General features: G+C 41.0%; 1 protein-coding gene across 2 annotated transcripts in view; it reads right to left on the bottom strand.

Annotated features, from left to right (window-relative positions):
- Positions 1-13669, bottom strand: part of WDR48 (WD repeat domain 48) — a 28010-nt gene extending 14341 nt beyond the window's left edge. For both annotated transcript variants that reach the window (XM_039709539.1, XM_039709546.1), the window contains exons 1-6: positions 13578-13669; positions 5070-5210; positions 4223-4301; positions 3863-3945; positions 3618-3747; positions 42-130 (exon numbers count right to left, since the gene is read on the bottom strand). In XM_039709539.1, the coding sequence (XP_039565473.1) occupies positions 42-130; positions 3618-3747; positions 3863-3945; positions 4223-4301; positions 5070-5210; positions 13578-13625 (570 nt within the window). In that variant the 5' untranslated portion in view covers positions 13626-13669. The remainder of the gene's footprint in view (positions 1-41; positions 131-3617; positions 3748-3862; positions 3946-4222; positions 4302-5069; positions 5211-13577) is intronic.
- Positions 13670-14381: the final 712 nt, after the last annotated feature.

Genomic DNA, 14381 nt, shown 5'->3' with positions numbered 1-14381 from the left:
ATCAAACTGAAGTGAAATGAACCCCACCAAATTTTGCTTACCTTTTCAGTGGACCCTGATACAATAACTGTTCCCATTTGATTCATTGCAAGGCTGTAGATTGAGTCTTTGTTCCCACTCAGGGAAGAAGCTATTTCAAAACAAAATTCACATTTATAATTTTAATGCTGTTATTTGAAAAACATACTCATTGACTCAAAATTGGTATTTTAATACTCTTTGACTCATGAAAATAGTGCCACTCTGCCCCATATACAGAATTGCTTTAAGAAAGGCTATAGTCAGTATAATGCTGGGAAAACCCCATTCCAATTCTTAATCTACTGTTGCATAAAAACAAAGTAACCCCTCAGATTTATGATGATTACAATTTTGGTGACCATTGGCACCACAGTTCTGTGCCAGGGCCATCAAACTACTCTTGCTCAACATGTCATTGGAATATGACACTTCTTTGTGATCTTGTAACACACAGCATTTGGATTTAAGTGTAGATTTTTTTCCAAGCTGAATAACAGTAAAATTCTACATTTTGTATTAAAGGCTCTTCTAGCTCAGCAGAAGTGCAGAGAAGTTACATTGCAGCACTGAAATGTGTTATTTGAGCAGGGATGCTACCTCTGCACTTGTGAAAACCATATGGCAGCTCCTTAGCATCACACCTACCATCAGAGCTGAGGAATTCTACACCAACCAACCTAACCCTCTTTTGGAGATTGAAGTACCAGTCCCTCAACTCAGAAAAGCACAGACACAGCAAATGAAAATCATCTATTTGGAGAGCACAATCAGGCATTTCATCAAGCCTCAAATCCATACCATCAGTACACCAAGAAAGCTGAGAATAGCAACAAACTGTATGGCCAGTAAAAATGTGAAACTTCACACAATGATTTATTTCTATGATGGAGCTAAGTTTCCAACACAGGATTTGTAACCTAATATCATAACTTAATATCACATTTTGTCACAATGGAGAAACCTGTGTTGTGGAGGTTTAGGCTGGAAATCATGAAGAGGTTCTTCCCCCAGAGGGTGGTGGGACACTGAACCCCAGGGCTTTGTCATGGTCCCAAGGCTGCCAAAGCCCCAGGAGCATTTGGACAACAGTCTCAGGCACAGGGTGACATTTTTGGGGTTGTCCAAAATGTAGGGCTAGGAATTGGGACTCAATAATCCTTGAGGGTCCCTTACAATTCAGGATATTCTTCAACCCTGTTATAGAATTATGCAGCTTTACTTCAGAGTCCTCTTAGCCACTGGTTATAGCATCCAAATGCAAAGTGTCAAATGAAATCTATTATTTGGAGCTAAAATAAAGTGAGTTTTCCACTGTCCCTAGAGAGCAGCTGAAAGCAAGATACAGAACTGAAAACTCTTGAAGGTTGGCACACTGTTCAACAATCACAATAATTTAGGAAAGGACAATATACAGAATTATCAGAAGCTGAATAGCAAGAATAGGAGAATCTTAAATGTACAGAGCAGAATTTATGCCAGAAGAAAAATGAAGCTCAACTCCACTGCCTTCTGGGAGGGACTACCTCTCAAAAGCTAAATCTCTCCCCTTAATTTAAATTACATCTCTGCTGACTGAGAGACTCTTTAGAAATAGGCTTCCTATTAATGCTGGTTTGTGCACACTGCTTGCAGGTAATCAGATAGAAAACTAATGCACAGGCACAATATTCATTTGTACTCTGAAAAATCCATACTGCTTGAAAGGACTCAGGAAAACAGGTTCTGTGAGGACATTGTGTTCTTTCCAACAGAAACACTTACTGGAGAGCACTACAATGAAAGAAAAAAACTCCTCTGCTTCCTCTTCCTCTCCTTTACAAAATATTTGTGCTCCTACTCCAGAAATGCAAATTTCTCCCTGTCACCTTAGAGGCAATATCTCCACTTCCATTTAATCCTGGGTTCAAAACAAGCACCAGCTCCTCAGTACTCCCCATTTCTGATTCACTTCAACCATTTAGGTTCTGTATCACTGTTACAGTGTATAAGAAATGTTTTTATGTTTCTTTATTACCACACAACTCAGTTTTCCTGTGAGCTCACAAATAAACTCTTCCTTCAAAAACACTTTGTTGAAGTAGAAGACAGCAAAACTTAGAGTTATCAGCAAAGTTTGGCTATAAAATAATTCTATTTTCAGTAAAAAAGGAAGAAATAGAAGGATTTTATATTTCTGGGAAATATAAAGTAGATCTCTTTAGTCATGTGCTATCCCAATAGCATTCTGCAGTGCAACACAGCTCTCTAAAGCCATGTCTCCTCCAAAACTACTCAGACATGTCAGCACAAGGCTATGCTTGAATTAAAAAGTTCTTTAGACAACAAATGAAAGACTGACAGTTCTGCCCAGCAGATGCACCTCTGGCTTCAGAAGCTACCAAATCTATAAAATTAAACACACCTTTTGAAATCAGCCCAATACAGCAAATAAAAACCTCCACACCAACTGCTTCTTACTTACAGAATTACATATTCCTGAAATGTCTTAGGAATATGTGTGTCAATTCCAAGTTTTAGCTTTGCAGATTTTCCTGGAGTCATTACTAACCCATGACTGAGGAAGCAATAGGCTTATTTAGGAAATTAAAGTGTGGCAGTGTGCAAAATGGTTCTGTTCTTTCCCAGTGTTGTTGTTTAAATGTCCATTAAACTAACTAAAAAATGAAAGATCAATCACTGGGAACACAATTTTTCCAACCTACCTAACAGGCAGCAATGTACACTGGGGTCACACTAGATTTTTCTCAAAAAATCAACTGTAAAACAGCCAATACAAACCAGGATGCCACAACCCATATCTATTTCATTCACTCAAACCCAACTGAGCCTAAAGACTGGTGTGACACTTCCCAGAAGAGCAACTTAACCAGCTCTACCCTGACCAGTCTAAACAAGGCAGTGTTGGAATTGCTGTATAAAGGAAAGATCTCACAATTTATGTAATGCATTTCTGGGAGAGAGAAGCAGGACAGGTGACTTCCTAAAAGATGTGGGTGACATTGAGAATTAATCTCCAGTTTCTCCTTGCCTTCCAATCTCTAGTCAGTCAGATCTCACCAGTCTGTTATCCTCATGTGTAATCAGTGCTTTGTGTTTCTCTGTGTGCTTTTTAGTCTAGCTTATCTAGTAACTATTCTTCTGACAGATTTGACAAATGTATCAAATCCTGCTTTAGGAGCTGTACTTCCTGTTTTTTTCAGCATCTATACAAACAAAAAACCAACCCCAAATCACAGAAAATGTAGGAACAAACAAGCTAACAGAACATTTTGATAAAAGGCTGGTTTAGAGGTTAAAATCTTCTCAAGTTAAAGTTCTGTCAAGTTTCAGAGAAACCAGTATGTCACAGTTCAGGAGGAACAGTTCAAAAGAGAACTTGTCCTCTATTCTAAATGCCATGACTGTTGGCTGCTCTAGATTTCCAGCTATTACATAACACAACAAATAGACTAAATGCATACAACCTCCCCCCTTCAAATTTCTTGTCCATTTTTTATGTACAGATAGAAAAAGGCATCCATAGTTTTAAACTGACCTCACAGATTATGCTACTCAATAAAATGCATTGCATTTGCCTCCCCTCCCCAGGTACCTACTTGTGACAGTATTATTTGAGGCAGTCAGTGCTGTGAGAGTATTTACATCCCAGAGGAATATCTGTCTGTCCAGCCCAGCAGATGCTACCAGCTCTTTATCTTTTGCATATGCTAAGGCTTTCACATAGTCCTACAATAAAATAAATGTAACAATATGAATCAATGTTATGCTTTTGAAGTCTACATCTTAATAATTTTAAGAAGGGCACTGATCACACACAGTATTTACAGATAATGTTTTTCACCTTATGCGTCCTTAGTGTTGACATGCAAAATCCCTTATGTGCATTCCACACTTTAACAGTAGTATCTGAAGAAGCAGATATCACTAAATTGGAAAGAATAAAGACTAAATTTTAATGGCTTATATATTACTTTAGAGCATATTTGTACTACTCTAATTTGTTTTTCAAAAGAGATTAAAACAATTTATATAACATTTCCATTTTCATTAAAACAGCTGCTTACACTATTTACCAAAATTAAAATATACATCACAAATTAATTTTACATGCTAAGAAAATATGCAAAATAATTAAAGCAGCAGATAATTTACTTCTATGCAGTTTCTGAATACTGCAGTTCTGAAACTTTTAAGTACTTACATGTTTTGCCATTGCAGCAGAGCACAATGTCATTTACCCAATCTGTGTGATGTTCCATAGATGCTATATAAGGGTCTTGCTGCAAATTAAGAAAAAATAAGCTCATCACCAATAGAGAAGATTGTGACTACAACATCCTGTCGTGGTACCTTCTTTAACCTGCATATGGATTCAAAGTTTCCTAGTGCAGAGTTGTTTGAAATCACTCCCCCAGAACCCTTTTTGTGAGAACTACACAGTTATGTATGATGACTGTATTTGCAGAGATCCCCATGGCAGGAAGGAATGATGCAAATGACTCCATGTCCTCAGAAGGCTAATTTATTACTTTATAATACTATATTATATTAAAGAACACTATACTAAATTATACTAAAGAACACAGAAAGGAATGCTAAAAAGATAATAATGAATAATACTGAATGCTAAAAAGATAATAATGAAACTCATGACTCTTTCCAGAGTCCTGACACAGCCTGGCCCTGATTGGCCAAAGAGTCAAAACAACTCACACCAGAATCCAATGAAACAATCACCTGTGGGTAAACAATCTCCAAACACATTCCACATGAGCAAAACACAGGGGAAGCAAATGAAATAAGAAATGTTTTCCTTTTCTGAGGCTTCTCAGCTTCCCAGGAGAAAAATCCTGGGCGAAGGGATTTTTCAGGGAATGTGAATGCCACATACAATACCACAGTACAACCAACATCAAAAGGATTCTGTGATCACACTAATTGGCAGCTGCTAAAAAACAGCATCAGGTACAACCCTATAGGCAGCTTACCAGCAGGAAAACTTGGGGAAAAAAAGTAGGTTTAGAGCCAGGAAGGCTGTGCTGACTGACCTTGTGCTGATTGACACTCCATATCCGTATGATGGAGTCCCGCCCTGCTGTGAAGAGTCTGTTTAATGCTGGGTCCAGCTGAAGTGCATTTACCCCGTTCCGGTTGTACTTCTCCACTTCATCTCTAATCACATAGGAAACCTGAAACACATTTGCATAAATCCAATTATGGTATTAAGATATTGACATGGCCATAAAATCTGAACATCTAATTTCATCTTTGTATGGTTCTTGAGTAGAAAATATGAAGAGTTTTACAAGCATTGCTTTTTCAGTTGAGAGTTATCAGCACCACCAAAGTCATTTTTGTCCCCAAAAATGGGGAAGAGTCGCAGAGAAGATTCAGCAGTGATAGAACTGGAGCCCAGAAAATTCTTTCAATCATTGCAACTTAAGCTGAGTTAGACCCAGAGAATCCTCAGTTCAATTCCTCAATTCCCTGCTGTGTGTGCACATTCTGGGTGATCTTAGAACACACTAAGTCTGTGTGTCACTTCCCGAGTGGGTTCCACAGTTTCCATAGCTGCAATGCCAGCACTTCCCAGCCTCACAAAGGAGAGGATATGTTCACCATGGCTTACAAAGTACTGACAGACTGCAGATTCAAATTCAACAGGTGTCACTATTATTTTTAAACCAATTTTTTAAGAACTACCTACCTACCAATATAATAAGAAACTCAAACTCTTAGTGCTCTTTCAGATAAATTGTTCCATTAGTTTCTTTCCTTCCACGTTTGACAGTATTGTGTGTAAAGGTTATTTCATGTATTTGCTCAGAAAAACTAAAAGGAAATTTCAGGAGAACCTGAAAGGCCACAGCAGTCCCCATTATTAGTGTTCAGTAAATACAATTCTAAAACACTGCAGTTTCTTCAGATCTACTGCACTGACTTTCCTGATCTCTGGATTTACACACTACTCTGAGGAAAGCCCTCAGAAAAAAAGCTCAAAGCTGAGCAAAAAGTAGGGAAAGATGCTAGATATGCAGCTTCCCAGATTCTATAAAATATAATCAGAACAAGGTAAAGATTCATGCTTGGTGTAATCAAAGCTGCTCAAAACAGGAATCTTCTGGATACACAAGCACCCATGTTTTGAAAATGCTTATAAGGAATAGTCTTGGTCTAGAGATCTGAAAGCAATTTTTCACACCAGTAACTGTGTTAAAGCAGTATAAAGAAAATGTTTTCCAGATCAGATCTCAGTGACACAAAATAGATCCAACAAATTAAGATGCTCAGTGGTCCTTATCACAGAAGAAGTATTTTACACAAGTATATTTGCAGCTCAGATACCATGAGAGCTGCAAGGTCCATTTGTGAACATGGGAAACACCTCCACCAAATTATCCCATCCTCAGGCAGCACTGAGGAGCCAGAGCACTGCTGCTTCCAGAAAACACACATCCAGTGCTATTCTCTGGTTGAGAAACAGCTGCAGCAGCTCTACAGACCAACACTGAAGGATCACAATTAAGAGCCTCCTGAAGCTTTGTCTCAACACTCTCCCTTATCATTCCACAAGTCCTTCACTACAATTATTAATGTGATGTACATAATACATAATTGTATATCTACAATACATTTACATAAGTGTATTATTATATCCCAAATGCTCTTAAGACCTTCTGTCAGCCACTCTCAGCCCTTTTACTACCACAGCTCTTCCTCCCAGTTTTAGATTGCCCTCATTTCCAATGCTTTCAGCTTCTCTCACCCATTCCAGACTCATCCATAGCATTCTCACTATCCATGCTCAAGTTTCCACCTACACACAGCTCCAGAGACGCTGCTGAAAGGAGACACCATCAACCACGCAGAAGTGTCATGTTAAAGCACTTCAAGCATTATTTCTTTATGAGATGCAGAGAGCAAGATCCATGTGCCACTCCTTACCTGGCCTTAATCATATCATGGCTGCATTGCTGAAAGACCCACACAGGTTACGTGTACAAAAGTTAAGGTTTAAAATTATTCAAACACAAGGCAAAGGAATGCCCATGAAATTCACGTTGCTGTCAAACTCTCTGAATAAAACCAATGAAAACACTCAGTTAAAAATACTAAATGTGAACAGCTAAGACACAAACCTAGAGATCAGTAGATCAAATTGAATGTTATTCATTAGAGAGAACAGTATTTTCCTGGTACAGTATCAGGCTCAAGATCAGCAGGGCATTTCACCTGTTTTCCCAAATGCTACCAGGATATTCTTTGAGAAATCCCCAATTTTTGGATTTGTTCCTCCTCTGTCAGTCATCTCCCATATTTGTTATATTTTCAGGTATGATTTGAGAGTTCTTCATTCCACTCTTAAGTTAGAATGTCAAACTATGTTAGTCACTTAAGCATGATAATGCTGATGCTTTTTGCACATAATGATGTTACTTCTTTTTAGTTTAAAGGAAGTCAAGAAAAACACAGCCATAAATATTTAAAAGTGCAAAAAAATCCCCAAATGATGGCTTATTTTAGTAAATAAGGTACTTGTCATATATGATTAAAACTTTCACAGGACTTTGGAAATTGAGTCATAATTCTACATTAATCTTGATGAAATTAAAGTCAGCTCAACCAAATGCTGTTTTTCCCTCACAAAAAGACAGAATCAGAGGAGGCTGACAACCATTTCTCATTATTACCAGTACTGAAATAGTCAAAGTTAATTTGTCCTCCATTGCCTTTAATGACTTCCAAATGTTAATTTAGTCAAACATCTCTTGGCAAGTATTGTTTTTATTTTAAAAGAACTGGGATAAAGAGAGGGGTTATATTGTTCCAGTGTTATTTTTCCCTGGTAGATCTGAACCAGATCTCAGCAGAAGTTGAGCAGAAAACCCAACATCATCCTTCTTTCTCCCTGTGACAAACTTGAGAAAATAACTGCTGTAACAACTGAATCAAACAAGATAAAAATCTTGTGTTCCTCTTCGTGGTGTAAATACAGGAGATCTTTGATGTAAAAAAATATGACAAAACAACAAAAAGATCTTGATACAAAATTTCCCATCAGTGACTGCTACTGTGGACAGAATTCAACAAACTATTTTTGACTCTCCTCAGAATTTTACAAAGTGTTATTTACTGTCCACAGAAGGAATAGTATACTAGTCCTGATAAACTGTCTTAAAAATTGAAGGAGTAGCAGTAAGAAGAAAAAGAAATCCTTATTTTATTAGGTAATAGTAACTTCCTCCATGTGACATGGAGAAACTGTGACAGATATTTTTCAATCATAAAAGTAATTCTAGTCCAAATTAAACATGGACTCCTTAGTTAACTTTTTAAAAATTTCTAATACTATAAGGACAAACAAAGAAAATCAAAATGAGGGAAAATTATTCTGTGGTCAGCAAGTTGATGGGACACAATATCAACACTTCACATGAACACTGCAATTTGAGCAGCTGGCTAAGGACAAAGAAAACCATCTGTCCTGAAAACAGTAGGAGCTGAAAAGGGCTACAGCAAAAAATGGACTCTCCAACTCATTTTGGAGATCTAATGATATCCAACTAACTGTCAGCTGTTTACACTGAAAATACTTAATAAATTTATTTGCTCAGCCAAAATAAAAAAAAATATTGACTGGCCCACTCCTGCTAACCAGTCATTGAGGCTGAAATAAGCATACACTGAAAATACTTAATAAATTTATTTGCTCAGCCAAAATAAAAAAAAAATATTGGCCCACTCCTGCTAATCAGTCATTGAGGCTGAAATAAACATCTTGTATATTAACAAAACTAGAACAAGACACACAGCACATGTGGCTGAACTAAAAACAACCCCATGAGACATTTGCTGCACACCACATGGAACCCTTTGGAAAGGGAGGTGTAACACCAGAAGCATCCAGGCTTGTACTTAAATGCATTTATTCCATACTAACATAGAGGGAAAAATTAAGGGCTCCACAAAATCTATTTGTTGAAAGGCAGCTGAAATGCATGGGGAACTTAAAGTGTATCAATAAAAGCAACAGCAAGTTGGGTAAAAGAGCTGAAATTTGTGTAAGAGTGGTGGACATGCAGCCAAGCCCACAAAACCAAAACATTCACTAATAAGAACAGAGGAAGACTGCTGAGAACCCACACGTGTTTCTCCATTATGTTCTTATTTGGGGGGAAAAAAGGGTGAGAAAGTGCTTTTTTGTTTGGCTGGGTTTTTGAGTGACAGTTAGCACAGACTTAAGAAATATTAGAAGATTTAGTAAGTATACAAAACAAAAATAAAAACAAAGAATATTTTCAAGCCTGTGTGTACACAAACATATCTAAACAATATAAATGCAGAGAAGTTGTGGTTGAGGAGAAATTGCTGTGATAAAATTCACCTCTGCTCCTGAAGCACACAGACCTTATCACTGAAGATAAAGCACTGGGTTCTGCCTGGAAAGGGGTGTGCAGACCCCCAGAAGTGAGGGCTCTGCCACCTCAGTGCCATCTGCTCCATGCAGGACAGGCTGGAGCACATCCCTGCTGTGCCCTCTCCAGCAGAGCACAGAGCCAGGGCACAGCACAGACACAAAAATTGGGATCTAGATCAGCGTGGCTTTATGCCACATGGGCTGGGAGGAGCAGGGCTTGTGGCATGTGAAATATTCTACTGACAACCAAAGCTTTGCCATCGACACTGCTGCAGCTTTTCTAAGCTCCCAGAATAAGAATCTTCCACAGCAGCAGTGGAACAGCACAAACAACCACTCATTATAAGGAGTTTATGGGATTCAGGAGCCTAAATGGATCAGGAGTAATCATTTTAATGACTACCTAAGAGCTCCAGACATAAAGCTACTGCCCACAGATATATTTTGGCACACAAAGCCAAATGAATTTCTTGCAGGACTTACACTTATCCATGCAGGAAACACTTGTATCAGTTGACATGGGATCACGTTACCCTTGTTATATTACATGCATTATAACAGACTTTATCTTCACAGATGGGTAAAATCTGCTTTTAAAACAGCCCACCAAACCACACGGAGGAAATAGTAACCAGCTGAGCTCTGAGAACACTCATTCCTTGTTTCTAAGTGAGCAATTAAAAAAATATATTTCTCAAAATCATGGAAGGGTCCTATGAGATCTGGATTGCATCAAGAATGAGATAAGCAGCAGTGAAATACCAAGAAAAAAAAACCAACATTGTTTTACTATCTTGGCGGAGCACATGTATCCCTAAAACATGGCTTTTAATTAAGAAGACTATTTGAATTTTTATCAAGGCTCCAGAAGAAAAGTAATGGAAGGCATTAAGAAGCTCATTTTATCCTTTTACAGTGGAATCAACATACTGGCTATTTGTTTGCTTAAGCATTATATATGAAATAAATATATTTGTAATGATAATTTTTACATTTATTATATATAAAATATAAAATTAACAAAGGTATCACATCTAGTAAGCTGCAAAAATTAGTGCACAAATGTGACAAATCAGTTCAAAAAGATCACAATGGTTTGGGTTGGAAGGGACCATCTCATTCCAACCACTGCCACAGGCAGCGACACCTTCCACTAGACCAAGGTGCTCAAACCCCCATCCAGCCTGGCCTTGAACACTCCCAGGGATGGAGAATGAGATTCTTGTTCTGTACATGACTTAAAGATAAAAAGTGCTTAAAATTCATGCAATCGTATAAGGATGCTGATCCTTACATGGCAAAGTTTTCATGTGTTTTTTGAGTTTGGGGGTAAATTTATTCTGGCCAGGGAGCAAGTTTGGGAGAGCAGTTACAATGCAACCCCTGCAAGGCAGCTCCTCCAAGGCCCCTGCTGGGAATGCTTCACCTTGACCTGACTGCCAGGACAACATCTGAAAGCTGCAGCACACGGCCAACAGCAGCGTCTGACACACCCCTGCATCCTCCCTCCTTCCCAAATCAGTGTCTGACACACCCCTGCATCCTCCCTCCTTCCCAAATCAGGGTGTGACACACCCCTGCATCCTCACTGCCTCCCCAAATCAGGGTGTGACAGACCCCTGCATCCTCCCTCCTTCCCAATTCAGGGTCTGACACACCCCTGCATCCTCCCTCCTTCCCAAATCAGGGTGTGACACACCCCTGCATCCTCTCTGCCTCCCCAAATCAGGGTGTGACACCCCCCTGCATCCTCACTGCCTCTCCAAATCACTCAACCTCACTCCTGCAACCTTCAGAAAGGCAGGGCTAAGCTTCACAAACATGAGCCACTGAACACTTCAAATGCCTGACTCCCATTTAAAGAATTTAAATTCCTTTCTTTCTCTATTCATAGAATTTATTTTGAGGCCTAAAACCCTGATTAAACCATTAGAAACTAAAATTACATGCAGAAGCACCTAAACTGACTATTTTGGACGGCTTTGCTTACCAGTAGAACAGGTGCATCCAAGCTCATAATAGTTCTGATTTCCATAAACTTCCAGCAGCTCTCCTGCCATGTAAGGAATCAAGTTCCTTCATGCCTGAGAGGTGTCTTTTGTAAAACCCTCTTCCTCCGTCCTCAGAGGTTTGGAACAAATTTCTCCAACTCTGTCTCTCTCTCAAAAACTCTCTGCAGATGCACCCTAAATGCTCAGCCATTGGGAATTAAAATAAATCATGAGTGGTTTTATTTTTCCATTTGCAGCTGATGGATGAAACAGCCACTTAAAACTCCTTTACCTGAACAAAGTCCTGTCACTAACCAAGCAGGTGAAATAATAAGAGTCAAAAAAAAAAAATCCAGCTTCTAGTCAAACTTTATAAATGTTTATCATGGAATGGTTTGGGTGGGAAGGGACCTTACAGATGCTCTCATTCCACCCCCTGCCATTGGCAGGGACACCTCCCACAATGCCAGGCTGCTCCAAGCCCCATCCAAGCTGGTCTTGAACACTTCCAGGGCTGGGAGCTTCTCTGGGAACACAACCAGTCTGGATCTGAACTCACAGAGCACTGCTGAGACACAGAGCAGTGTCATGTACATCACATGTCATTAGTACATGAGGTGAAAAAGTACCACACAGCACAATGAGAACAGACAAAACATGAAAAACCAGCACAAAACCACCTGCAGAAACAAACTTTTGAGCTAAGCAATGCTTGGAGAACAAAAAGTAGTAGTGACAAAAGGAAACAGGGAGCTCTTTGATGCATGCTGCTGCCAGGGAAACAGTTCATAAATAGGAGTGCATCAAACAAATATCAAGGCATAATAAAATTCCCCTCCTTTGGGGTGTAAACTGCAAAAACTTGTTCACAGCATTGGCATTCTTTATATTTTAAAGTACATCCAATCTTTTTCTGTCAAGACAAGGGAATTCTTTATGCAGAATTGAAAGAGTGCTTCCCTAACCACAGAAAACACTAAATGCTCTGTAAGATGCCCATTTCCTCTGCATGATAAACAATGCATCCAAAAACCAAACCCACCTCTGTTTTTAAAGCTCCTAATGCTATTTCAAACCTAACAATATTTAATTTGATCCCAGTGGATAGGTACAGCTGAAACTGGCACTTGCCACTTGCTTTGCACATTGATAAAGCACTAAATCTTTTCCATAGTGAAAGCTGTAAAAACATCTAAAGGGCAGGCAGTATCACAAATTAAAAAAGCATTGAGAACCATAAAATAAAACCATTTTTATGAGTTTAACTGTTAGAGTCTTGACAATTTATACGTACTTTGGTAACTCCAGTCTCCACCAAGGCTACAACAATCCACTTGCAGGTACACATGAGTCCAAACCACAGGGTTTAATTAATTTAATTGTTCCTCAAGTGTGCTGAGAAAGTCTACACCCACCTGACTGCCTGTGCCATGGGTTTCCTTCAACAAATGCTGCCTGGAGCTGGCAAGGAACCCTTCTGAAATCTGAGAAGAAAAAACCCTGCTCCTTGCTCTGTGCCAAGGCACAGAGTGTTTTACAGAAACTGAGCAGAAATACGATGCAAAGCAGACCACAGAATCATGGAATGGTTTGGGTTGGAAGGGACCTTGAACATCACCCCGTTCCAACCTTCCAGCTTCCTCTGGACCAGGTTCTCAGAGCCCAGTCCAAGCCGGCCTTGAAATCAATTCCAGGGATGGAGCACCCACAGCTTCACTGGGAAAACTATTTCAGCGTCTCACCACGTTCGCAGCAAAGAATTTCTTCCCAATATCTGATCTGGCAACGGGCACAGCCGAGACAGGAGCCCGCAGCCCTGGCTGGCCATTCCCGCTGCCCCGCTCTCGGCTCACCTCCCGCCGCGTTCGCTCCGAGCTGCTCCCGCTCTGCCTCCCGCGGGCGGCAGACCCCGGCCCCGTTGGGCAGCGGGGCCAGCTCAGCCCCGCGCTGCCTCCGGCGGCCGCTCGCCCCCGCCACGGCGGCCAGCGGGGCCGGGAGAGACCCCGGGGGCGCGCGGCGCTGCCTCCCCTCAGCGCGGCGACGGCGCTGCCATAGAAACGCCCAAAGGCCGACACCCTGCGGCCGCTGGCGTGGCCCGCGAGGCTCCGGGCGCCCCTCGAGCCGTGCCGGCCCCGCCGCGCCCTCACCTGCACTTTCCGCCGCCCCGCCGTGTTCTGCCGGTGATGCGCCGCCATCTTGCATGTTGACACTGTGGCGTCATGTCCGACCGGAAGTGCCGGCCCCCTCACCCGGCCCGCGCGAGGCTTTTATAGGCGAGTGGCAGGGGTGGGCGTGGCCAAAGGGGGCGCGGCCAATGGGGGCGTGGCTGCCGTGCCCGCCCTCACGCAGTGCCCGCCATGTTGCCGCCTCATGAGGCGCCGCCTCAGCCCGGCCCCGGGGCGGGTCGGGTCTGTCCCGCTGCTCCTTCTTCGTCCCTGTTCGCCTCCTGGTGCTCCTGCGGTGTGTTCGTCCCGCTTTGCTTCGTCTCGAGTGGTGGTGAAAGGATTACGTTGAAATAAAGGGCCCAACCAAATAAACAAAATCAGCCGTTTTAGCTGCCAGTAATAATCAGACGGTTCTGTACTTCATTAATAATTAATAATAGCCAGAGATTTCTCTGTGTGGGATATTCTTGTTGATTAAGAAGTGGGGGTGCTGGTTAGAGCATGGTGCTGATAACTTGCCATGGGTTTGATCCCCATGTGGGGCACTCTGTTAAAAGTTGGACTCGATCATCCTTGTGGGTCTCTGCCAACTCACAATATTTTCTATCTCCTTCTATATCTTCTGTTTGAAGTTGTATGCAAGACTGTTCTCAGCACACTGTCACTACAGGACGCAAAAAAATCTGTGTGGGATATTCTTGTTGATTAAGAAGTGGGGATGCTGGTTAGAGCATGGTGCTGATAACTCGCCATGGGTTTGATCCCCATGCGAGGCACTGTGTTAAA

Source organism: Passer montanus, unplaced genomic scaffold (genome assembly GCF_014805655.1).
Source record: "Passer montanus isolate IOZ18808 unplaced genomic scaffold, ASM1480565v1 scaffold10, whole genome shotgun sequence".
Lineage (NCBI taxonomy): Eukaryota > Metazoa > Chordata > Aves > Passeriformes > Passeridae > Passer > Passer montanus.
This window is presented reverse-complemented; position numbering and strand designations above follow the sequence as displayed.